This window comes from Ursus americanus, chromosome 30, assembly GCF_024610735.1.
Source record: "Ursus americanus isolate L20-20 chromosome 30, mUrsAme1.1.p, whole genome shotgun sequence".
Lineage (NCBI taxonomy): Eukaryota > Metazoa > Chordata > Mammalia > Carnivora > Ursidae > Ursus > Ursus americanus.
Genome location: NC_142156.1, coordinates 6,637,191 through 6,664,720, shown reverse-complemented (window position 1 = coordinate 6,664,720; position 27,530 = coordinate 6,637,191). Strand labels below are relative to the sequence as shown.

The window sequence follows — 27,530 nt, the reverse complement described above, 5'->3', positions numbered from 1 at the left end:
GTGTGGCAAGGGCGTAGGGTGTATGGAAGGTACAGAAGAGAAAAGGTGAAGACCTCGTATGCTATACCAAGGAGTGTTGACTTTATCAGCAAAGAGGAGCCAAATGAATTTGTATGTACAGGAGTGACATGATCTTATCTATGTCTTACCACTATTTTGGCCACGTGGACAGTGAGAAGGGAGAGAAAATAAATGCAGGGTGATGAAAGAAGAGGAATTATAAAACTCTGGGGGAAAAGAGGAGGATCGATACGGCAGTAGTGAAGAAAAGACGAGCGCAAGTGACACGTCGGAGAGCCATATTATACGCGTAGATGAATGATGTGAGGCATGAGGAATGGATAGTCCACGCCTCAGTAAGGTTTCTCACTGAGCTAGGAAAAAGTAGGAGGAAAAGCAGATCTAAATGTGGGGCAATTGACAAGCTGTATTTGGAACTTGCTGAGTTTGAGGTATCTGCAAGGCATTCACGTGAAATGGGTATGAGGCAGCTGCTAACGCAGGCTGCACTATCATTCTGAAACTCAGTGCCTTTTTCTCTTAGACTCCCAACATGGGTTTCTGGACTCAACGCACAGAGGAACCAGATACTGACCAGAGCTAAACTGGCCACAAGATCACCAAGGGGCAACCTGGACAAGGAAGATCAGAAGTAAGCACTGCAACTTGACACATGACAACTAGACAGACAACTGCTCCAGATGCTGTGGGAGGGCAAGAAGAGCCAGTTCACAGAAATCATGCTTAAATGAGTTGGAGGTGCCAAAACCATGCCATATGGAGAAAAAGGGATATGACTATATAGGAGATACGGCAGTTCTTGCTCAGAGATAGAGATTCTGGATAAGAAGAAACGGGATCAAACAAATGTTCCCTTTGACTTGGAGTTATTTTCTCTCAGAGATAATGTATTTGTCTTCCCCAAGAGCTTCTGTAAAAGTAAATGTGGGCTCTCAGGAAACTAGGAAAAAAGAGAGGGGCCTTCCTCAACTTGATAAAGAATATCTACAAAAAGCCTGTATCATACTTAATGATGAGACACTCAAAATTTTCCCACTAAGATCATGTACAAGGCAGAAATGACCCCTCTCAACTATTCCTTTTCTTTTTTTTTCTCTAAGATTTATTTTACTTATTTTAGAGAGAGAGAGCGCGTGCAGGGAGAGGGAGAGAGAAACAAGCAGACTCTGTGCTGAGTGCGGAGCCCAACACAGGGCTTGATCTCCTGACCAACCGTGAGATCAGACCTGAGCTGAAACCAAAAGTTGGACACTCAACCGACTGTGCAACCCAGGCACCCCTCAACTACTGCTTTTCAACATTATAATAGACATTCTAGCTAATGCAACAAGACAAGAAAAAGCAGTAAGAGGTATAAAGATCAGAAAGGTGTTCACAGGTGACACAACTGTCCGTGCAGAGAATCTAAAAGAACTGACAAAACAAGCAAAAAAAAAAAAAAAATGCCTGGAAGTAATAAGCAATCCATAGCAAGGCTGAGATGCAAAGTTAATATACAAAAGTTAATTGCTTTCCTATATACCAACAATGAGCAAATGGAATTTGGAACTGAAAGCACAATACCATTGACATTAGCACCCCCAAAAATAAAATACTCAGGTATAAATCTAACAAAATATATACAATGTCAATATGAGGAAAACTGCAAAACTCTGGTGAACAAAATCAAAGAACTACATAAATGGAGGGATATTCCATTTTCATGGATAGGGAGACTCCGTATTGTCAAAATGTCACTTCTTCCCAACTTGATATATAGATTCAAAGCAATCTTAACCAAAATCCCACTAGGTTATTTTGTGGATATCAACAAACTGAGTCTAAAGTTTACATGGAGAGACAGAAGACCCAGAATAGCCAACACAATATTAAAGGAAAAGAACAAGGTTGGGGAATGACATTACCGGACTTCAAGACTTACTATAAAGCTACAGTAGTCAAAACAAAATGGTATTGGTGAAGGAACTGACAAATAGATCAATGGAACAGAAGAGAGGACCCAGAAACAGACCCATGTAAATACAGCCAATTTATCTTTGACAAAGTAGCAGGGGCAATACAATGGAGCAAAAACAGTCTTTTCAACAAATGGTGCAGAATCAAATGGACTTAGACATTAAAAAAAAAAAAGAATCTAGACACAGATCTTACATTCGTCATAAAAATTAACTCAAAATGGACTACTGACCTAAATGTAAAACACAAAACGATAAAACTCCTTGACAATAACATAGGTGAAAAGTCAGAGGACCTTGGGTATGATAACACCACCAAAAGCATGATCCATGAAAGAAAAATTTGATGAGCTTGGGGCGCCTGGGTGGCACAGCGGTTAAGCGTCTGCCTTCGGCTCAGGGCGTGATCCCGGCGTTACGGGATCGAGCCCCACATCAGGCTCCTCCGCTGTGAGCCTGCTTCTTCCTCTCCCACTCCCCCCGCTTGTGTTCCCTCTCTCGCTGGCTGTCTCTATCCTGTCGAATAAATAAATAAAATCTTTAAAAAAAAAAAAAATTTGATGAGCTGGACTTTATTAAAATTTTTGCTTTGCAAAAGACAATGTAAAGAGATGAGAAGACAAGCCACAGACTGGGAGAAAATATTTGCAAAAGACACAGTTGATTAAAGATTGTTATCCAAAATATACAAAGAATTCTTAAAACTCAACAAGAAAACAATCCAATTTAAAAAATGGACAAAAGACACCTCAGCAAAAATATACAGATGGCAAATAAGCATATGAAAAGATGCTCCATGTCATATGTCATCAGAGAATACAAATTAAAACCACAAGATACCACAACACACCTATTAGAATGGCCAAAATCCGGAACACTGTCAACACCACACGCGTAAGGATGTGGAGCAACAGACACTCATTCATTGCTAGTGGAAATGCACAATAGTACAGCCACTCCGCAAGACAGTTTGGCAGTTTCTTACAAAACTAAACATACTCTTATCATATGATCCAGCAATTGCCATCCTTGGTATTTATCCAGAGGAGCTGGCAACTTATGTCTATACAAAAACTTGCATATGGAAATTTATAGCAGCTTTATTTATAACTGCTGAAATTTGGAAGCAACCAAGATGTCCTTCTTAGAAATGGATAAACAGATTGTGGTACATCCAGACAATGGAGTGTTATTCAGCACTAAAAAGAAATGAGGTATCAAACCATAAAAAGATATGGAGGAACCCTAAGTTCATATTAGGTAAAAGCCGCCAATCTGAAAGGGCTATACACTATATGATTTCAATTATAGGACATTCTGGAAAAGGCAAAACTATGAAGACAGTAGAAAGTTGCTGGGGGTGGGGTAGATCTGGGGGTGGGGTAGATGGGTGCCTGGGTGGTGCAGTCGGTTGAGCGTCCAACCCTTGGTTTCAGATCAGGCCATGATCTCGGGGTTGGGAGACTGAGCCCTGCACTGGGCTCCATGCTCTGCGTGGAGTCTGCCTGAGAGTCACTCTCCCTCTCCTTCTGCCCCTCCCACTCGTGCTCTCTCTCTCAAATAAATAAATCTTAAAAAAAAAAAAAAAAAGTTCCCAAGTGGAGGAGATGAGCTAAATAGGCAGAGCACAGAAGATCTTTAGAGCAGTGAAAATACTCTGTATGATACCATAATGATGGATACATGTCCACAGAAGGTACAACACTAACAGTGAACCCTAGTGTAAACTATGGACTTCGAGTGATTATGATGTGTTGATGTGGGTTCACTGTAACAGACGTACCGCTCTCGTGAGAGATGCTGATAGTGGGAGAGACTACGCATGTGTGAGGGAAGAGGTATATGGGTAATCACCGTATCTTCCCCTTAATTTTGCACTATGAACCTAACTAAAACTGCTCTCAAAAAATTATGTGTTCATAAAAGACAATCAAATAAACGGAGGCATCTTCTTTAGACGTGTACTTCCTTTTCTCACCATGATTCTCAGCTCTAAGGTACTTGTTCCTCATCTCCTGCTGCTGATGCACATAGGTCCTCCAGGTCTGGAACATCAGGTTGTACAAGTGATATCTGAGGAGGGAAAAAAAAAAAAAAGCAAATAGCATTTCTTTATTTTTTTAAAGTTAGTTTATTTATAATCTCTACAGCCAACATGGGGCTTGAACTCATAACCCCAAGATTAAGAGTCTCGTGCTCCACAGACTGGAGCCAGTCAGATGCCCCAACTGGCATTTCTTTAAACCAAAAAAAAAAACTCCTAATTCAATATACCCAGTCCATTCTGTACTCAGAAATTAACATGGAGGCTTCTGATCCAAGAAAGCCATATCTATATCCTAAGCTAAAATTTTATTTCCCATAGTCACAGTGAAACCTATTCTCCTTGATGGACAGTCATTCTCCTCACCTCACAGTATCACTAAGGAAAAATAGGCTTGAATTATCTGAGAATGACTTCACCTTCAGCATTCACAAAGCTGTGACATTTGGAGTAGCAGTCATACCCTTATCACTTTAATCATCCACATTATGAAAACGTTACCTCTCCTCTGCACTAAACATGGTCAATGATACTTTTGTCTTTTCCTTCTCCATACACTATACACATTAAGACTGTCAGTCCCTCCATATTTTCACTATCCCATTTCCTAAGACTTGATTTGATACTCTATAAGCTTATTAGAATGATTCAACATTGTCTTTACTTTATCTGAAATATCCACAAATCAGAAACCCTGACCCAGGGGCGCCTGGGTGGCATAGTGGTTAAGCGTCTGCCTTTGGCTCAGGGCGTGATCCCGGTGTTATGGGATCGAGCCCCACATCAGGCTCCTCCGCTATGAGCCTGCTTCTTCCTCTCCCACCCCCTCTGCTTGTGTTCCCTCTCTCGCTGGCTGTCTGTCAAATAAATAAATAAAATCTTAAAAAAAAGAGAAAAAAGAAACCCTGACCCAAAGATCCTAAATAAAGAAGTGATTATGACAGTAAATACTATTTTTAAAAGATACAATGTGTAAGATACATTAATTTTTTATTGTATAAAAAAGGCATAAAATGTGTATTTGATATAATTCCAATTTTTACTTTTTCCTCTACTTATACTTGGGAGTACCAATATCAAGATTTAGTTTTTTCTATTTCTATTTTCTTAATGTCCCATATTGGGCATTTATTTTCTCCTATAATCAATAAAAATTAAAGCAACTTACTATTTTAAAAAAACAGAACACTCTTAGCAATTATACAGAATTGAGAATCAGTGAGAAAACCCTATTCAAATCATTAACATGAGCAACAAATAATAGTTACTTAAAGAGGTGTCTCTGTGTGTATGCCCTTATGCACATGTGCTTGGGTTTAATTTAGGACTTTGATCTTACTTATTCTAGAAAGAATTTGAAGAAAAAGAGAATAGGATTCAAAACTCTTCTCCAATCACTGTGATCCATCACATTAACAGAATGAAAAAGAATCACAGGATCACCTCAATAGACACAGAAAAATCATGTGACAAAACTCAACAACCATTCATGATAAAGACATTTAACAAATTACAGATAGACCAAACATATCTAATAAAGGCCATATATAACAAGCCCACAGCTAACATCATACTCAAAGGAGAAAGGCTGGGAGCTTTTCCTCTAAGATCAGGAACAAGACAAAAGTGTCCACTCTCACCACTCCTATTCAGCATAATACTGAAAGTCCCAGTCAAAGCAATCAGGAAAGAAAACCAAATAAAAAGCATCAAAATTGGAAAGGAAGAAGTGAAATTGTCTCTACTTGTAAGCGACATGATTTTATATATAGAAAATCCTAAAGACTCAGACCTAAAGATATTATATTTAATAAAAAATTCAGTAAACTTTGCAGGATACAAAATCAACACACAGAAATCAGTAGCATTTCCATACATGAACAGTGAACTATCTGAAAAACAAATCAATTCCATTAACAAGAGCATCAAAAACAATAAAAAAATTCTGTTATAAATTTAACCAAGGAGGTGAAAGATCTCTATTCTGCAAACTGCATAACACTGACAAAAGAAATCAAAGACAAAAATAAATGGAAAGGTATCCCGCGTTCAAGGATTAGAAGAATTAATACAATTAAAATGTTTTTAAATTATGTAATTTAATTACATAATTAAATGTTAATATTAAAATATTATTAAAACAATTAAAATAATACTACCAAAATCCATCTATAGATTCAAGGTAAGCCCTATCAAGATTCTAATGGCATTTTCTACAGAAGTAGCACAACCCTAAAATTTCCATGGACCCACAAAAGACCCAAAACATCCAAAGCAATTCTGAGAAAGAAGAACAAAGCAGGAGGCATCACACTTCCTGATTTAAAGCTGTACTATAAAGCTATAGTAATCAAAGCAGTATGACACGGACATAAAAACAGACCAATGGAACAGAAACAAACCCAAGTATATATGGTCAACTAATATTTGACAAAGGAGCCAAGACTACTCAATGGAGAAATGACAATCTCTTCGAAAAATGGTGCTGGGAAAATTCAATACTCACATATAAAAGAATGATACTAGACCCCTATCTTAAACCACTCACAAAAATTAACTCACACTGGGTTAAAGACTTAAATATAAGACCCAGAAACCATGAAACTCCCAAAAAGAATACAGGAAAAGAGCTCCTTCACATGGGTCTTAGCAATGATTTTTTTGATATGACACCTAAAGCACAAGCAATGAAATCGAACATAAACGAATGGGACTACATCAAACCAAAAAACTTCTCCACACCAAAAGAAACATCAACAAAGTGAAAAAGATAACCTACGGAATGGGAAAAAAATATCTGCAAACCATATATTTGATAAAGGGTTAATATCCAAAACATATGAAGAACTCCTACAACTTGATGGCAAAAAAACCTCCAAATAATCCAATTAAAAAATAGGCAAAGAAACTGAATAGACATTTTCCCAAAGAAGATATATATATATATATATATATGAAAGGCCAACAGGTTCATGAAAAGATGTTCAACATCACTAGTCATTAGGGAAATGCAAATCAAAACCACAAGGAGTTATCGCCTCACACCTGTTAGGATGACCATGATCAAAAAGACAAGAGATAACAAAAGCAGGCACGAATGTGGAGAAAAGGGACCTCTGTGCACTGTTGGTGGGACTATTAATTGCTACCGCCACTATAGAAAACAGTATGGAGGATCCACAAAAAATTAAAAGTAGAACTACCACATGACCCGGCAATTTCACTTCTGGGAATATAGTCAACGCAAATGAAAACACTAACTCGAAAAGATATTTGTACCCCCATGTTCACAGCAGCACTATTTACAACAGCCAACACATGGAACTTGGATAGATGAATGGAAAAGGTGTGGTATATACATACAACGGAATAAAAAGCAAAGAAATCCTGCCATTTGTGACACCATGGATGAACCCTGAAGGCATTATACTGAGTGATTAAGTCAGACAAAGACAAATACTGTATGATCTTATTTATAGGTGGAATCTAAAAGCAAACACAAAAAACTGAGAAAAAGATCGGATATGTGGTTACCGGAGGCAGGGATAGGAGAGGGAATTGGAGGAAAGTGGTCAAATTGTACAAACTTCTAATTATAAAACAGAGAAGTACTGGAGATGAAATGTACAACACGATGCCTACAGTTACCACTACTGTATGATATGTGCGAAAGTCGTTAGGAGAATAAATACTAAGACTTTCCCTTATAACTAAAAAAAACCTTTTTTAAAAAAAAAGATTATTTGAGAGAGAGAGCGAGAGAGAACATGAGTGGGGGGAGAGACAGAGGGAGAGGGGGAAACAGACTCACTGATGAGCAGGGAGCCCAATGAGTGTCAGATCCGAGGACCCTGAGATAATGACCTGAGCTGAAGTCAGATGCTTAACCAACTGAGCCACCCAGCTTTTTTCTTTTTTCCCCATTTCTTTTTATTTTATCTGTATGAGATGATGGACGTTAGCTAAACTTACTGTGGTAATCATTTCACAATCAAACCTTCAGGCTGTATATCTAAAACTCATACAGTGACATGTCAATTTTATCTCAATAAAACTGGGGCAAAAAACTTTCTTCTTTTGGGGCGCCTGGATGGCTCAATCGGTTGATCGTCCAACTCTTGACTTTGACTCAGGTCATGATCTCAGGGTCATGGGATTGCGCCCCATGTCAGGCTCCCCGCTCAGTTGGGAGTCTACTTGAGATTCTTTCCCTCTCTCTCTGCCCCTGCTCGCACTCTTTCTCTCTCTCTCATATAAATAAGTCAATCTTTGGAAAACAAACAAACAACAAATAAACTTTCTCCTTTTGACCAAAAACATGCTAACAACTGTTTAATAATGTGTATCTGTAAAATTAAAGTAATATAACAGGAAACCTGACCTGTAGTGACAGTCTGCTCGAACACAGAGTTTCCACTCTCGCTGGAACACCCACCACTCTTCTTTCCATTCCTCAAAGACCTTCCGAAGTATTCTTTGCTCATAGTAAAACCTTCAGCAATGAACAAAAATCAGAGAGATCCATGATGATGTGGGAGCTGATATTTATTTCCAAATCAGTTCCATATTGCCTTTGTTTTCTCACAGAAAAGTGTGGCTCATTATTTGACAACACCAGAATAGAATAAAAACAGATATTTTTCAGATCAAAACCTTAGAACTACTTAAATTAGAAAGAAAGCTGAAAAATATTATACTACAGATCTTACCAATTAAAGAGGTTAAAGTAAAATAAAAATCTGACTTTCCAAATACCGTGAGTTGAGAATTATTCTCGGTTTTTTTCCTTCATCAGACTAAAGAATTTTTTTAATTTTTTTATTATGTTGTGTTAGTCACCATACAGTACATCCTTAGTTTTTGCTGTAGTGTTCCATGATTCATTGTTTGCGTGTAACACCCAGTGCTCCATGCAATATATGCCCTCCTTAATACCCATCACCGGCCTATCCCAATCCCCCACCCCCCTCCCCTATGAAGCCCTCAGTTTGTTTCCCAGAGTCCACAGTCTCTCGTGGTTCATTCCCCCTTCTGTTTACCCCCGCTTCATTCTTCCCTTCCTTCTACCGATCTCCCTGCTATTTCTTATGTTCCATAAATGAGTGAAACCATATGATAATTGTCTTTCTCTGCTTGTCTTATTTCACTTAGCATAATCAGACTAAAAAATATTTTTGATTGGTAGCTACACTTCCCATTTACCTATACAGGAGATTAAAAGATATAAGCAAATGCCTAATGGTATTCCTAGTACTTACAGGAACAGAGCATATTAGTTTAACTGAAATCTGCCAGAGGAGTTATAAAAATAGCCAAAGATAGGTAGAGGAAATAAAGACAGGGCCATCAGGGCAATCACAAAGAAAACAAGAGCAATGGCAGATTGTGTCGATGCTAACAGGCACTGTCAAGGTGACTAGTGACTCAAGAACTCTGTGCCAGTCACTTTGAATTTCTTTTCATGGTTCTGCAGGTTACTAACATGTCCTTCCTCCTCACTGCTCATGGCTTCTAAAAGACTAGCTAGCAAAAATATACACGGGGAAATTCACTTCACCACTGTTCGTAATAAAAAAGAGAGAGAGAGAGAAAGAGAGAAAATTACAACAAATGCCCCTCAAAAGGGGACAGGTTAAATTCAATCAATACCACCTAGTCATTTTTCATGAAGTAGAGCTAAGTGATGCTGAAATGGAGAGATGTTCCAGAGAAGCTGTTAGGTGAAAAGATAAAGCTACCTCATAGTATGTATGACACCATTTTTAAAAATTAATTTTTTTGTATTTCCAGTACCAAATTTACATATACTTCTATATGTATATAATGTATGCACACATATTTGTATGCATACATAAAAACATACCTACGTGTATATGCATACACTCTGTGCACATACATAAATGATTAAGTTATACTTATTAAAAGCGTGAAAAAGTTTCCAGTATACCAAAATATTACCAGCGGTTATCTCTCAGGGTGAGATTATAGGAGACTGGTGTTTTCTATTACACGTGTCTATAGTTTGAAAATTTTTTAAACAACTTTGTTCATGATTTTTAAAAATGTTAATGGAAAAGAACCACTTGCATTTGCACATGTACTTCCTTCTACCATCTACCACGGTCCCTCTACTTCCTTCTCTTCCCAAAACTCCACTAAAATAACAGCTTCTGAAAGGTGTAAGCCCACAAAGACGGAGAATAGGAGCAACCAGGATAGACAAGTGATGTCAACAACTTTTAGATGACAGAAAGCAGGCAGGCGAGTGGCGACTGAATCAACAGGGCAGAGAAAGCAGAGGGACAGCTAAGGGTCCTGTGCTGAGGGAATCAAGGAGCAACCAGCTGGTGGCAGAGACCCTGGAAAGGCAGGGAACATGTGGCATCAGGAATGGGGGAGCCCTGGCTGGAGAAGAAAACACAGGATTGCTGGCAAGCTGGGGCATAAGCAGTTAGGCCCCTAGGTCCTGTTATTCACCCAAGCAGAGACTGCGGCTTCTCTCCGCAGAGGCTGAACAGACGGGCACTGGACTGCAGAACACCAGGCAGAGTCTGGAGAGGGTCTTCAACAGAGTCCACACGCTCAACAGTGAGACCCGCACTCCCTCTCCTGTGCCTACAGCCAAGCTTATACCCACTACCACCCGCCTCCAAGCCACTCAACCCCAGAAGGAGTTTGGAGGATTCTTCTCCTCTGGGGAAAACTGATCAGCCTAAGCAAAAGGCTTTTATTATGATTTTTTAAAGATTTTATTTATTTATTTGAGAGAGAGAGAGGGAGAGCGCACAAGCAGGGGGAACAGCGAGGGAGAGAGAGAAGCAGACTCCCCACTGAGCAGGGAGCCCACCACAGGGCTTGATCCCAGGACCCTGAGCCCAAGGCAGATGCTTAACTGACTGAGCCACCCAGGCACCCCCGGGAGAAGGCTTTTAGATACTGAGAGTTGGAGGTTTCCCAGTGAAAACGTTCTGGTTTCTGTCTCAAAAGCCTAAAGTGAAGCCTTCAATTTACGAGTCCCTGTGCATACATAGAAAAGCTTCCAAAATTAGCATTTTAGTGCCTAACTCCTAAAAATGAAAAGACAATAAAAGGATCTTCTGACATTTAGGGAAAGGCTCCCATATAAGACAATGACCAAAAGCACAGAGAAAAAAGGGGCTGAGGAGAAACAGACAATATAAGCAAAAATCTTAAAAACACATTGCTACATTAACCTCAAAAAACTATGAACCTCCAGGATGTTATTTTTTAAAAAAGGAATAATCGGAGAACAAAATGAGGTGTATGAAATTTAAAACAGGACAGCAGAAAGTAAAAAAAAAAAAAAAATCCATAGATAGGTAAAACAAAAAGGTGATTGGCCTTATAGTCCAAGTAAGGACTATGGCTTTTACGTAATCTCAGCCAGAAGGGAAGCCATCTGCCATCTGAGTGGAGGAGTGACAGGACTTGATCTACTCAAAATACCTGTTGTGAAGGGACTGACTGGGGCAGGGCTGGAAGCAGGAGACCAGTGAAGTTACTGCGGTCATTCAGGGGAGACACGACGATGACCTGGACCAGGGTGGTAGTAGCTGGAGGTGCTGGAGAGAGCTGGAGTCTGAATACATTTTGAAAGTGGAGTCACCACAATTTTAGCATTTGGCTTTGCAAATTGGGGTGTGAGAGAAAAAGAGATGTCAAAGGTGACTCCCAGGTTTCTGACCCGGGTTCCTGGAAATATGGGAGTTTCCATTAACTGAGAGGGAGAAAGTTTGGCAGAGTGGTTTGTGGGGATGACCTAGATTTTGGTCTTGAGCATATTAAGTTGTGACATGTATTAGACACACAGTGGAACTGTCATGTACATAGCAGAGTCTGGACAAGGGAGAGGTCTGGGCAGGGCGGATATATTTGGCAATCGTCCTGAGAGTTGATGAGATTGCCACGGCTGTGAGGGACACAGAAGCAGTGCAAAGATGATGTAGTGACTTTAACAAAAACAGTTTTGGTGGACAGGTAGGATCTAAGGCCTAGCGGGATGGATTTAAGAGAGACTGTAAGACGTGTCAGAGGCAGTACGGCCAGGGGAGCTGATGTAAGGGGAGCAAAGAGACACACTGCGAGCTGCAGGAGGACGCCCAAAAGATTTTTTTTCAGGTTGAGAGAAATAAGGGTATATGCTGCTGCAAATGATCCAGTCAACGGCAAAAAATTGACGTGGAAGAGAGAAAAACAAATTGCTCGAGTAACAGCCTTGAGTGGGCATGAAGGAAACGGTGCAAAAGCCAAGATTCTGCCGCAGGCGAGAGCAAGGACAGGTCACCTGCCTGATGGTAGGGAAAGCAGCTTGCACGGTGACATGTTGGTGGTGGGTGGATGTGATGGAGGGAGCTTGTACGGGTCTCCTCTGTTGTTTCTTCTTCTTCTTCTTTTTTTAAAGCTTTTATTTATTTGAGAGACAGGGTGAGTGAGAGAGAGAGCACACGAGCAGAGGGAGAGGGAAAAGGAGACTCCCCACCAAGCAGGGAGCCCGATGTGGGACTCGATCCCAAGACCCTAAGATCATGACCTGAGCCCAAGGCAGACGCTTAGCCACCTGAGCCCCCCAGGTGCCCCTCTTCCGTTGTTTCTATCAAGGAGGTAGGAAGCAAGGCCATTAGCTAAGAATGAGGAAGAAATCTTGATGAATTAAATACTGCAGAGGACATGACTGTTTCACCTACTTCTCAAGTTAACAAAAAAACTTTGTTCAGATCTTCTCTCCAGGAAAATAGGTGACTACTTCATATTTAAGACTACCTTATATATGGACATCTACTGCATTATTTTTGCCCTACTAAGTCAATGGTCATTTTGGTTCGGTTTATTAATGATAAAACAATGCCAGTTTATAAAAGTTCTAAGAACATCTCCAAGAACATAAAGACATTAGTCTGCATTTTCTGGTAGACATTAATTCTTCCCTAATATTCCTAAAAGTGAGGAATAACATGAAAAAAAGAGCAAAACAAACAAAAAAGCAAACATAAATATGTCCAATCTTCCCCAAACTAATAAAAAACCCACTTGATTTAAAAAGAGATTACAACCTGGATATAAAAAAAAAAATCCTATCCTACATTTCTAGGTCAACACAGTATCAGAATTTTAATTCTGATAGATGCTTAGAGAACAAGCAGTATTCTTACTCTCACATTTCACAATTTGAGAAACTAAGGCCCAGAGCCATAACTTATCCCCAGATCAAACAATTAGCTAGGGTCTGGGCTAGGACCAAAACTCAGGTCTCCCAAATTCCAGTCCAGTATTCTCTCCCCCAGACCCTGCTACCACTTAAGAGCAAAGAAAGTAGAGTATAACAGGATGATTTTCAAGTAGTATGGCAGACATTGGTCACTGCCTAACCTGACACCCACTGTCAAGCCTCTGCCTCCTCATAGGCATCTGGTGCAGAGGCTGGAAAGGTTTCTTTCCCAGCCTCCTCTGTAGCAAAAAGTAGCCAATGGACAGCTCTGGACAATGAGGCAGAAGCAGAATGCAGCTGAGGGCTTCCAGGAAAGTTCTGTTTTCCTGTGTAAAAGACAGATCTGACACCACCCTTCCCTACTCCTTCCTGTGTAAAACAGAACAGTCATTTTGCAACTATGCAGTGTCATCTGTGAAGACAAAGGACCAATATGTTAAGAATGGTGAACTCGAAAGGTACTAAAAGCCTGAATCTTTGATGGCTTCCCTGAGCAGCTAAACCTACACCAACCTCCAGATTGCTTATGAGAAAAAGCAAATCGCAATTTGTTAAAGCCACTGTCAGACTTACTCTTAGAGTCAAATGCATTTCTAATATAATCAGCATTTCCCAAGTACTGGGACTATAAATGGGTATTATTTAAACAGACATTTCCAGTTAAATATGGGTCAAATATTAAGTTAAATAACATTAAGTAGGAAAAGAATTTGGGGAAGATAGTAGAGGGGACAACATAGTTTTCCAGTCTCTGAATCCCCATAAAACACACACAGCAACCATGTAGCAAAACCAAAAATTCATGTATCAATTAAAACAAAACCAGGGGACAAGGTATCCCCATGAAAACAAAATGCAAGCAAGCGAAGACAAACCATCCATAGTCAAAAGACCCCCATGGTATTAACATTTCTACAGGAGGAAGAAGGAGCAATGGGGGTGGCATCTAAGGAAACTAAGAATGGGGAAACCCCAAACAGCCAAAGTGTCCAGGCCCCATCTGAGACTAGCAGCTGAACCTGAGAGCAGTTTTCTCCTTTCCACTACCAGGGTTCATGTAGACAGAACTGATAACAGTTGAAGCAGTCTTGTCCCTCGTCTCAGAAACATGCCAGGCTCCCCTTTAGGCCAGAGCTTCAGAATGAGGAAAAACTGCTGGAAGTAGAATAGAAATTGAGCAGGAGAGGAATAAAAGAGACAAGGAAGGAGAGGATCACACTAAGTATTTTAGGGGAACAGAACCAGGATATCTCATAGAGCAAGCGCCGTATTTTTTAATACTACAAATAAGACAGAAGTGGGAGTTCTGTGAAATAGGAAAGTTAACTGATCTTACCTCACTCTGAAAAGTTCAGAAAGATCAATTCCACATTAAAATGAGCAACAAGATATTTGAGGTCAAATCCTATACGAAGTTATTGTATGAGAAAGGAAAAGGAGAATAACATGCCTACAGACAAAGTATGCCAGAAAGATGTGTCCACAAAACAAAGCAAAAATACAAAACCCTGTTACCTATTATCTCAGAATGAGCTAAAAGACTTTAAGAAAATAAATCCAGGGGCGCCTGGGTGGCACAGCGGTTAAGCGTCTGCCTTCGGCTCAGGGCGTGATCCCGGCGTTATGGGATCGAACCCCACATCAGGCTCTTCCGCTATGAGCCTGCTTCTTCCTCTCCCACTCCCCCTGCTTGTGTTCCCTCTCTCGCTGGCTGTCTCTATCTCTGTCAAATAAATAAATAAAATCTTTAAAAAAAATAAATAAAATAAATCCACACCTAGCCATATCATATTAAAACTCTGAAATATAAGGGGTGCCTGGGTGGTTCAAATGGGTAAAGCATCTGCCTTCAGCTCAGATCACGACCCCAGGGTACTGTGATCGGGCCCTGCTTCAGGCTCCCGCTCAGCGGGGAGTCTGCTTCTCCCTCTTCCTCTACTGTTCCCTCTGCTTGTGCTCTCTCACTCTGTCAAATAAATAAAGTCTTAAAAAAAAAAAAAAACTCTGAAAAACAAGATAATGAATCTTCCAAACAGCAATAATTAAGACTAACGACTTACAAATCAAGCCATGAGACAATGAAATATCTTCAAAATGCTGGGAAAAAACTGGCAACCTAGACTTCCCTATGCAGTTAAATATCCTTCAAAAACGAAAGTGAGATAAAAAAAATTTTAGACAAAATCTCAGAGAATTCATCACAAGCAGAGCTATTCTAAAGCAAATGATCACGATGTTCCAATGACAGAAGGAAAATAATCACAGATGGAAACCTGGAGACGCAGAGAAAAAAAAGAACAGGAAGGGTAAATACGTGAATAAATCTAAATGAATATTAGCTGTATAAAACAAGAAAAAATAATGTTTTGCGGACTTTAAAATAGAAATCGAATTAAAATACCTTATGATAAGGGTATGTAAGTGAGGAGAGGGACAGACAGAGTTAAAGTGTTCTAAGAACCTTGCCTTGTTTGGGAAGAGGGCAAAAGGGCCAATTAACATTAGACTCTGATAAATTAAAGATATATATTATATTCTTTAGGGCAGTCACTAAAAGAAGAATAAAAGTATAAAACTTCTAAGCTAATGGGGGGGTAATAAATGAAATACTCAACTGAATTTAAGAAACACAACAACAACTTTATTTGAAGGTACTGAAAAGCTATCAAGGAAGTGAAAAAGGACAGGGTCAAGGTCCAGGAGAAGAAGGAAAAGCAGAGGTGAACTGTGCCTACCCTGTGCAGCTGGGACGGACCGCTGCCACACTGGGAGCTTCACTGGTAAAGACACACAAAGGAGGTGGGAACAGCATGGGCCCCCCACAGGGCATATGCAAAGATTTCAGAGGACACCCACAGGCCAAATTTGCTTTAAAGACTTTGAATCAAAAGATTTGGATGATGTTCCAGATGAGGAAAGCTACAATGTCAGAAAAATGAAACAAGAAATGTTGTAAGAGGAGCGCCTGGGTGGCACAGCGGTTAAGCGTCTGCCTTCTGCTCAGGGCGTGATCCCGGCGTTCTGGGATCAAGCCCCACATCAGGCTCTTCTGCTGGGAGCCTGCTTCTTCCTCTCCCACTCCCCCTGCTTGTGTTCCCTCTCTCGCTGGCTGTCTCTCTCTCTGTCGAATAAATAAATAAAATCTTTAAAAAAAAAAAAGAAATGTTGTAATAAGGGAAGAGTAGAGGGGTTAAGAACCCACAACATTTGCTTGTTTTTTTTTTAAATGCTTACATCTCAATGGCTGCCAATTCTTCCTCTGAAATATACCCTCCACTGGACCCCACAAGCTGCTGCACATGTCCCTGACCCTGGGGGCTCCCCTCGTTCTTCGTGCTGCAGCTCAAGCAAGTTTAACCAAAACCCGCAGCAGGGGGCAGTGGCCCATACGAAGTGAAGCTGCGGCACAGGGACATTCTCTGGACTAAAATGTCACTCCCCTTGCCAATGCCAACTTTTCGCCCAGGTTCTGTCCTAGACCTAGTTAATGTGGTCAGTCTCAACAGTGCCCTGAAAGAGAGATTATTTACTTCTGGGCAAATACTTTTTTTTCCAGAGAAGGTCTTAGCTATCCTGGTTTAGTCAGGATTCCTTCACACATTCGTTTTTATGCTGGGTTACCATTATATGCCTGCTGGAGGCTGGTGGAGTGGGCGGGGGAATGTAACACATGCCGGAACGAAGGTTACACGTGGGCTTAACACAAAACAAAAACCTAGAATGAACTCAGAGAAGTCTGGTGTTCTGAGCTAATACTACCTGGCTTTAGAGGGAAATACTCTTCCAAAAGTCATTCGAATCCACAAATATAAGAACTTTCTGGCCACGCATCTGAAAGAAGAAAGGATATATACACATTTTAAAACTCCATTTGGCTTATAATTTTCTGGAAAGCAGAGGGAAACTAAGGTCCCATGGGGAGAGACGGTAGCATGAGTCAAAAGGTGAATCACAGATAATCTTGCATCAAATAAAGCACAGGATGGGACAGATTTTTAAAGCAAAGATCAAGCAGATTATTTTTATTTCCAGAAGTAATCTGTACCCTCACTGTGGGGCTTCAACTCACTACACTGAGATCAAGAGTCATATGCTCTACTGACTGAGCCAGCCAGGTGTCCCCAAGCTGGTTATTTTTGAAAAATACTTTCAATATCAAGTCTTTCGTCAATGAAGACTTCAGAGTTGAGGAAAAGAAAGTATATGACAATGCTTTTTATTCATATTATTCTTACTGCCTAAAACACCTAGCAAATGCCCACTCACCTATCAAGACTCATCTTCAATGCTTGCTCCTGTGTGAAGCCTTCCTGGACCTTCCCCAACCCAAACGCTCTGATCCAACCCTTAGCATAATATAATGTTATGATACCAAATCACAGTAATCGGTTCACAGGGGATCTGTTGTTCCCTCTGCACTGTGAGTCCCTGAGAACGGGGACCATGTCTTATAGTATCCCAAGTACCTAGCACAGTGCCTGGTACACACGAAAAATGGTGGCTTGTCTTGGCCAGTTAGTCTCCAGGTTCAGCTTGGAACACTCTTCTTCCTCCTGCCCTTTATCTGGCTTATTCTTACACTATCCTTTAGGACTCATCTGAAACCCCACTCCTTCCAGGAAGCTCCTCTGGCTACACTAGTGGGGCTGTTCTAGCCCTGTGGGGCCTGCAGCACCACATCCTCTCATCTTATAGCATTTATCCTGCTTTCTTGGTGTGACTTAGCAGTCTGTCAAGTCTACATGATTTTAAGCTTTCATGAGGTCACAGGCCAGGAACGTCTTAATCACCTCGTATGCTCAGCATCTAGCACAACACCTGGCCAAGCAGGCACCTGATAAATTGTTTTTTGTAGTTTTATGGTTTTATTAACACAAACACAATGTGCACATAAGCTATCTATTCATTCTCTTTGCCTCGCAGCCTGGCATTGGGATTGGTGGCTCTGACGGCCAGCGGGGCTGCCCTTTCCACGATGGCTTTGCAGTTCTTAGAGGAGACACTGTGACAGTCCCTGCACAGTGAGATTTGTTGCACGTCTGCAGCACTTCAAGCTCCTTGACGCCGTGGACCAGGAACTCCCGGAAGCCACCGGGCAGCAAATGCTTGGTATTCCTGTTGCTCCCATAACATATGCTGGGCATCAAGATCTGGCCCTTGAATCTTCTGAGCACCCAACTGTCAATGCCTCTGGGTTTCCTCCAGTTGCACTTAATTTTGACATATCTGGTGCCAGATAAATTTCTTGGTCCTCTTTGTAATGATCTTGGGTTTCAGCAGGGGTCAGAGGGAGGCCATGAGGCTGACTGAGTAGGAGATGGCTGCCACCTCCTCAGGCAGCGCCGAGGAAGAGAAAGCCTGATAAATTTTTGTTGAGGAGACCTGGGTGGCTCAGTCAGTTAAGCATCTGCCTTCGGCTCAGGTCATGATCCCAGGGTCCTGGGCTCAGTTGGGAGTCTGCTTCCCCTTCTCCCTCTGTTCCTCCCCCCTGCTCATGCTCTCTCGCGCTCTCTCTCTCTCTCTCTCTCAAATAAATAAAATCTTTAAAAAAAATTTTTGTTGAGTGAATAAATGAATGCCTTTGAGAGACCTAATCAAGAGTACAGGAAAATGATAATTTTTCTCGGGCTATGTTTGGACTTTTTCTGGAAGATTCTCTAGAGCTTACACCTTGTGGGTACAACTAGAGAATGTGAATGAAAACACCAAATGACAGACTTTAAGTCTGCAGATTCCTAAATATCCTTTTCTTCTGAACATTCTGTCACAAACAGTAGGCATCAGAGTCTCGACTAATTGAGATCAGAGAATAACAATTAACCCCTCATTTTAACCAAGAAGGGAGAACAATGGAAAAGCCACTGCAGGCAGGTGACAACTTGCAAGCTCACCTGATACGCAATTCTCGTAACCGGTTCCTTCGGATCCAACCATGTGAGGCATGATGCTGAACTGGATGACTGGCCCTAGATATCTCACTCTGGATCCCAGAGGAGGCAGGAGACTTCTGGTTGGCCAGTATCTTTGGAGGATAAGTTTTCTTAACTGTACCATCCTTAAAAGACCTTAAATTTGAGGAGCAATGGGGAAAGGAAAGAATCAAATTATCTCCGCATGTGACGCAAATATCTTTTAACCACAAGTGAAATTAAATAGATAAGCTCAATGGGACAGACTGATAGTAACTATGCTTCAAGGACAATGAGAGCCCAATCTCTGATAGAAATACCTGCCATTCACAATGGTGTGTCAAACATCCCGAAGGCTACCCCCTAGATTCAGTGACGATTAGGTAGAAGGACTATAGGACTTAGCATATAGTTGCACTCGGGGCTATGATTTATTACAGCAAGAGGGCACAAAGCAAAATCAGTAAAGAGATAAGGAGCATGGGGCAAAGGCTGCCGGAAATCAGATGCATGCTTCCAAGAGTCCTCTCCCAGTGGAATCACACGGGATACCCTTAATTTCCCCAGCATCGAATTACGTGAACACATGTGAAGTGTCATCTACCAGGGAAGCTCATTAGAGACTCGGTGGCCAAAGTTCTTACTGAGGGCTGGTCGTACAGGCACCCTCTGCCTATCACATACCAAAATTCTAGATTCCTAGAAGGAAAGCATGTGCTCAGTATAAACCACATTGTTTGCACAAACAGTTCGGGCACAGTTAACTACACTTATCAGTCAAGGAATGGTGAGAACCCTCTCGAAATCTAAGTTTCTAGACACCAGTCAAGAGCCAACCTCGTAAGCAGGACTTTCTAAGGATAGCAGTCTCAGGCCTGCAATGTTAATTCTCTTTTGAATGAATGGAAAACAAACATAACAGAGAAGAGCAAGAAGGAAAGTGAGTTCTTTAAAAACACTAATAAAATTGACAAATAGTCAATGAAACTGATCAAGAAGAGAGACAGAAGGCTAAAAACCAATACTGGGGGGAAAAAGGAAACACATCATTACAGATCCTAAGAGATACTGTATAAAACTTGATAAAAATAAATCTGAAGATATAGGTAAAACAGATAAACAGCTAGAAAAGCAAAACTTACCAAAACCACACAAGAAGTATAAAATGTCAACAGTCCAATAACCATTAGCAAGAATAAACAGTAGTAAAAACCTTTCCACAACAAAATCTCCAGGCCTAGATGGTCTTGCTGTCAAGTTCTACCAAAATGTAAGGAAAAATTCACGCCAATCTCCCATAAACTATTCTGAGAATTTAAAAAATTTTTTCTACTGTTTTATTCTATCCTATTCTGTTGGAGAGAGAAAGAGACAGAGAGAGAGAGAGAGAGAGAACAGGGGAGGAGCAGAGGGAGAGGGGGAGAGAGAATCTCAAGCAGCCTCCACACACAGCGCTCAGCACAGAGCTTGACATGGGACTTGATCTCACAACCCTGAGATCATGACCTGAGCCGAAATCAAGAGTCAGACACTCAACAAACTAACCCACCCACGGGCACCCCCTGAGATTTCTTTAAAAAAAAAAAAAACATAAACAAAAACAAAAAAAACCCACAAAAACAAAAAACAAAAAAACACTACCCACCCCAAATCTACATAAAACCAGGTTATTTTAGGAGACTAGCCATAACTGTAATACAAAACCTAACAAGGAAATTTTAAGAAAGAAAAGTTTACATCCATCTCACTAATGAATACATATACCCAAAATAGTGGTTACCAAAGTGTGACTCCCAAACCAATAGCATCAGCATCAACTGAAAACTTACCAGAAATACAAATCATTGGGCATGACCCCAGATCTACTGAATCAGAACTCTGATGGTGGAGTCCCGCCATCTGTGTTCACCAAGCCCTCCAGACCATTCTGACGCAGGCTCAAACTTGAGAACTGCTGTGGGCCACACGACGCACGTGAGAATGTTCATCGCACTCACAAACTGGAAACGGCCCAGATGCCCATCAACGGAACGGACAGATTGTGCAATATTCTTATAATGTATCACAGAGCAAGGAGAATGAGCAAACTACAACTACAGACAATAACAAGAAGGAATCTTAAAGCCTTGAGAGAAAGAATCAAGACACAAAAGAATACATACAGTAGGATTCCATTTATACAAGGCAAAGAGGCAAAACTAAACTATTGTTTCAGAATGCATACTTAGTAAAAACAAAGAAATTTGAAAAAGTGATTACTATTAAGGTAGGACACTGGTTTACTCTAGGGAAGAAGGAGCGGGTGTGATTAGGAAAGGGTACATAAAAAGGGACTTCTGAGGTGTTGACAATATGTTGTTTCTTTACAGGTGTGATGGTTACATGTTTGTTTCAAAATAATATAATAAACAAACAGTACATTCTATGAACCTTTCTGAATCTACACTGTGTTCTAGCAGGTTCATTTTTTCCTTTTTAAAGCAAACACATTCCCTTCTCAAGTTCCCACATCTAAAGTTGTAAATCCGGGGAATTAAGCCAGAGTTAGAAGCTCCAGAGCTTCACTTTAAGCCACGGCTCATTTGCTTCGGAGGATGAAACGAGGCTGGCCGGAAGAGTACCCTGCAGGTCATACGGTAAACGCGGTCAGGGTGCTGATTCAGCTTTCAAGGATCCCTTTCCTGTGGGATCAGCAGGGGCAGACCTCAGCAGCTATGCTGGAACTCCACAACCCTTCTCCAAGTCCTGGTGGGCAGGAGGAGAAACCTGACTCACACGGGAGCAACCCAGAGCTGAATTTTGAGCTGAAACACAGACTGAACAGGAGTTGGAGGCTGAAGCACCAATACGGCCCCCCTCAGGAGGAAGGGGCAAAACAACTGCCAGATAGGTCCCTCCCACCCTGGCTTCCACCGTGCCCAAGGCCTAGGCAGTTCTGCAGAAAATTTCTGTATGTTTGTTAGTATCATAGGTTGCAGGTAATATAAGAACCCAATTCAGATTAGCATAAGGAAAAAAGAGTGTAACAACAGTAAGGGTCCTTCAACAAAACTGACAAGCCTTTAGCAAATTACTAAGAGTAGGAATGAAAAAGAGGACGTCACCACTACCTTTTCATAAACTGAAGGAATATAAAGGAATACCACGAACTTTATGCTACAAATAACTGAGATGAAATGAACACATTCCCAGAAAAACACAGATTACCAAAATTGACTCAAGAAGTAGAAACTCTGAAGAGACCTGTAACAAGTGAAGAAATTGAGTTAGTAATTAAAATGTTTCCTATACAGAAGAGCCCAGGTCCAGATGGCTCCACTGATGAATTCTAGCAAATATTTTAAAAATAAATGACACCGATAGTCTATAAATTCTTCCAGAAAATAAAGGAGGAAGGAGCACTTGCAAACTCATTCTTTGAGCCGGTATCACACCCTGATACCAAAGGCAGACAAAGATACACACACACACTGGGGCATGTGGGTGGCTCAGTGGGTTAAGTGTCTGCCTTCAGCTCAGGTATGATCCTGGAGTCCAGGGATCAAGCCCCATGTTGGGCTCCCTGCTCAGCAGGGAGTCTGCTTCTCTCTCTCCCTCTGCCCCTCCCCGCTTGTGTTCTCTCCCTCTCTCTCTCTCAAATAAATCAATCAATCTTAAAAAAAATCACACACACACAAAATATAGACCAATATCTAATAAACAGAACTATCAACACAAAAATCCTCAAAATATATTAGTAAACCAAATCCAACATATAAGAACCATACAAAAAAACACCATGCCCAAGTTGGATTTATCCTAGGAATGCAAAGTTAGTTTAACATCTGAAAATCAATGTAATATACCCTATTAATAAAGGACAAAAACCGTAAGATCATTTCAACAGATGCAGAAAAACCATCTGACAAAATCCAACACCAGTCATGATAAAAAGTCCCAAGATTCCCAAAGAAAACTGATGATATACTAAAAACAGGAGAATTTGAGGACGGCATATTTACAAAGGTGTGGGTGTGGAGGAACCACAAGGGGAAGTGCAGGAACCTGAAGCAAGCAGAAGCTAAGTTAGTGCCACCTCTAGGCCCAAAGGGAGAAGGAGAGTCAGAGTCTGTTGCCTTACCAGGTGCTCTGTGAGCTTCTGCGGAGGGACACAGCCAACCCAAAACATCTTGCAAGGAGGGAGCCAAGGGAATAAATAAATAGTCTGGCATCATTCTTCTCCCTCCCTCCTACCTCCTGCCGGAGGTCCTCTTTAGCTAATCCCATCAGGAAACCCTGGATGCCGATGAGTGGAGGTTAGATATCCAGCACAAAGAAGTCATTCCCTAGCTCTTGCGCTTTGGAAGAATTCTGAACTAGAACTTCAAGAACTAGAACTGGTGTTAGAACTGGTGTCTCAACATTGTCAGATCTTCTTGCTTCTCTCAGTGTGCTGACCTGTCTACCAGCACAAGGTTCTGGGGGTGGATACTGTAACAGCTATCATTGAACCTCAGCAAGAGAGAGCTACCCTCTCCTTAAATGGCTGTCTCCGCTTTAGAGAAAAACCCCTGATTAGCCTTTGTAGTCATGTGCCCACCCCTGAACCAATCACAGTGCCCAGGGCAGTGGGACACTCATGACTGGCCAGCTACAAGCCATATACCCACCCCCTCGAGTCTGAGGTTTGTTAGTAAACTGCACTCTTTCCTGTAAATTCGTTCCTTTTGTCAAGGTTAGCCAGAGTTGGATTCTGCCATTTGGAATCAAAAGAACCTTCATCAGGCTGAAAGTCACCACGATCAAATGCAGGAGAAAGCTTCAACATCCAGTCAGCCTTGGGTGTTAAAGCTTCCAACCTCGGGACTTCCCAAACACCAAAAAAGAACTCTTTGGAGAAATCAAAACTACTGGAGAAACGAAGGGCCCAGAGCACCAACCAGCACCCAGACCACAGCTGCTTCATCTTGCACCACGAACTGCAATTCCCAGTGCTTCTTCCCTGGTGTCCACACTGGCGTCCCCACAACCCATGAGATGCTCAAGGAGGAGCACAAGGTGGCTGTACTCCGGAAGCCCTAGAGCTCAGCTCCCATGGCAACCACCACGATCACCATCCGCAGCAAGACGGCACTGCCCAACCACATCGCCCGGTCCCCCTTCAACACAATCTTCACGAACTTGTGCTGCCTGGGCTTCACGGCATTCACGTACTCCATGAAGTCTACTGACCAGAAGATGATGTGTGATGTGACCGGGACCCAGGCCTATGCCTCCACCGCGAAGTGCCTGAACACCTGCGCCCTTGTCTTGGGCCTCCTTCTGATCATTATGTTCGTATTTCTTTTTTAAAGATTATATTTAGGGGAGCCTGGGTGGCTCAGTTGGTTAGGCGTCTGCCTTCAGCTCAGGTCCTGATCCCAGGGTCCTGGGATTGAGCCCCGCATCAAGCTCCCTGCTCGGCAGGGAATCTGCTTCTCCCTCTGCCTGCTGCTCCCCCTGCTTATTATCTCTCTGACAAATAAATAAAATCTTTTTAAAAATAAAAAATAAAGATCTTCTTTGTGAGAAAGAGAGAGCATGAGCATGGGGTAGGGGCAGAGGGAAAGGGAGAACCAGACTCCCCGCTGAGCAGGAAGCCCAACACATCATTATTTTTGCCACTGGCTCACTGACAATTTTCTAAGCAATTTCACAGAACATAAAATATTATGGAAGCTATTAGCAGCTGCCCATAGCCTGAGGCTGTCACTCCTTTCACAGCATTTTATATACATGCCTACAATTGAATTCAATAAAGCATTTGGGGGGGGGGGGAAGAACTTCCAATTTCAGGAAAATCACCCTCATTCTTGCTCAAACTCATAATTTTAATGATGGATATTTCCTCACTCTCAAAATGGTTTTAAACTGTAACATTAGGTATGAAATGTACATTATACTCTAGATGAGAAACCTAAAGTATCAACAAAAAAATCCTTACCCAAAGTTCCTTTCTCACCATTCATGATTTAGGTGAAACTACTTTTTTACTATTTATCATTTTTACACACAAAATGTTTACAGGTTTTTAATGGGCCACAATTTCAGTTATCTTTTTTTTTCTTTTTTTATCATTAAGTCCTATCACTCACCGGGGGTCTACCTTCCTCTGCATTCTCTGCTTACTTCTTTTTTGATGGAAATTCGGCAGTGGCTTGATATACACTTCCTGGTGAGCAGATTCTTCATGAATCAATAAGTCTTTTATCTTCCCCTTTTAACTATAAGAAAAAGAGGGAAAAGGAGAGTAAATTATCTGAAGCCTCTTAACAGCCACATTTCTGAATAGCTACATGCCAGCTCCTCATCTCTTCTTTTTTTTTTTTTTTTTTTAAGATTTTATTTATTTATTCGACAGAGAGGCAGCCAGCGAGAGAGGGAACACAAGCAGGGGGAGTGGGAGAGGAAGAAGCAGGCTCATAGCGGAGGAGCCTGATGTGGGGCTCGATCCCATAACGCCGGGATCACGCCCTGAGCCGAAGGCAGACGTTTAACTGCTGTGCCACCCAGGCGCCCCTCTCATCTCCTCTTCTTAAGTCAACATTAGATGAACATGGCAAGTCTCTGAAATTTTTTAATTGTATTTTTAAAAAGTTATTTTATAAGAAAGGAAGCTGGGAGGAGAGAGAATGACACTCAAAAAGCTGTAAGTGGCTCATTCTTCTTGTCCAGGTGATGCTCTAAGACTTCTGACTTTCCTTCGTAAGAACAAGAGGGGCCTAGATTTCTTATTTTTTGCCTACATTAATTTTTTTGGTTGTCAATGTTACCTCTAAGAATCTCCAGGCAGTTTTGGTTAATAGTAAATTACTGTGTACAGTTTCCATTTTCACTTGGTGATAATTTCTACCAGTAATATTCATTATGAGCCAAATAAGCAACATAGTTTTTATTTATTTCTTAAAGCAAAGAACAGCAATGTTGTGGTTTGGATTTGTCCCCCCTAAAAGAAGTCCCAACCCTGAGTACCTATGAATTGACCTGATTTGGAAATCGTCTTTGCAGATGTAATTAAGATGAGGTCACACTGGAATAAGGTGGGCCCTTAATCCAATAGGATTGGCATCTTTATAAAAAGAAGAGATGAGACAGAGGGACAGACACACACAGATAGGAGAAGGCCATGCAAAGACAGACATACAGAGAGAACAGCACGTGATGATGAAAGCAGACACCAGAATGATGTGTCCACAAGCACGGGAACACCAAGGACTGCTGGCAACACCAGAAGCTAAGAGAAACCCATGAAACAGATCCTCCTCCAGAGTCTCCAGAAAGAGGATGGCCCTGTTGACATCCTGATGTCAGATTTCTAGCTTCCTGAACCATGAGACAATACATTTCTGTTGTTTATAAGCCACCAAGTGTATACTATTTTGTCAGAGCAGCCCTTGGAAACTAATTCGAGTAGTAAGGAAAAGAGTAAGATTTAAGTACGTGGTGGAAGAAAGCTAATAGAGTGGACTTGCCCTATGTTGAGTAACTGTGAGGCATTTATAATAAGACATTCATTCTAAAAGAATGAAATCACCCTTTATAATCAAGGTCACCTATTTCAGTGACAATTAGAGAAGGAATTAACCAGAAAAGAGAGTTCATCCGTACAAAACGAGTAGTCTTTACTGAGATCAAACATTTGTCCGCCTCGTCTTTCTGGTATCATACTCCAGGTAACAAAGGTCACCATTAGCGACTATTTCTGTAAGTTAAAGGATATTTCAAACAGGGATTTTTGGCTAGATACTGCTATAATAAATGGGTCATTGCCTTGGTTTCATGTCTTGTTTATAATGATTCTCTGGAATACCTACCAAGTGGGATACCAATGAGACGCAGGCTTACAGAATCTCAGAAGAGCGCCGAACTAGAAGGAACAAGGAGTGGCTCCCAAAATTGTAACCACTGGCCACAAATGAGGGGACTGAATCAAAGTCGACATGGTGAGCATTTGGGGCCCCTGGTGTCCTTCCCAACCCTGCCAGGCAGGATATCCAGCTCCTTCTCCACACCCTGCTTCCGGAATTCTGGCAGCTCGACTGGTACCCCCAAGTCGGGAGACTGGAAGAATCTTTGCAGAAGCAGCTAAGAACTAAAAGCCCTCAAGAGTCTCACATCTGTGCCCCACCTCCCTCAATGAAAAAGCAGGCTCGGCGCCTGGGTGGCACAGCTGTTAAGCGTCTGCCTTCCGCTCAGGGCGTGATCCCAGCGTTCTGGGATCGAGCCCCACATCAGGCTCCTCCGCTGTGAGCCTGCTTCTTCCTCTCCCACTCCCCCTGCTTGTGTTCCCTCTCTCGCTGGCTGTCTCTATCTCTGTCGAATAAATAAATAAAATCTTAAAAAAAAAAAAAAAAGAA

The 27,530-nt window shown here is 41.4% G+C and overlaps 1 protein-coding gene and 1 pseudogene across 8 annotated transcripts in view; one reads left to right on the top strand and one right to left on the bottom strand.

Moving 5' to 3' along the window:
• Positions 1-27,530, bottom strand: part of SFI1 (SFI1 centrin binding protein) — a 90,281-nt gene that overhangs the window by 54,277 nt on the left and 8,474 nt on the right. For 6 of the 8 annotated variants that reach the window (XM_087857235.1, XM_087857236.1, XM_087857237.1 and 3 more), the window contains 5 exons: positions 25,269-25,397; positions 19,138-19,311; positions 17,006-17,077; positions 8,402-8,512; positions 3,955-4,049 (listed from right to left, as the gene is read on the bottom strand). In XM_087857235.1, the coding sequence (XP_087713361.1) occupies positions 3,955-4,049; positions 8,402-8,512; positions 17,006-17,077; positions 19,138-19,311; positions 25,269-25,291 (475 nt within the window). In that variant the 5' untranslated portion in view covers positions 25,292-25,397. The remainder of the gene's footprint in view (positions 1-3,954; positions 4,050-8,401; positions 8,513-17,005; positions 17,078-19,137; positions 19,312-25,268; positions 25,398-27,530) is intronic. The other 2 variants (XM_087857240.1, XM_087857239.1) reach the window with 2 other exon arrangements.
• On the top strand, positions 23,941-24,486 carry LOC148107432 (interferon-induced transmembrane protein 3 pseudogene; annotated as a pseudogene).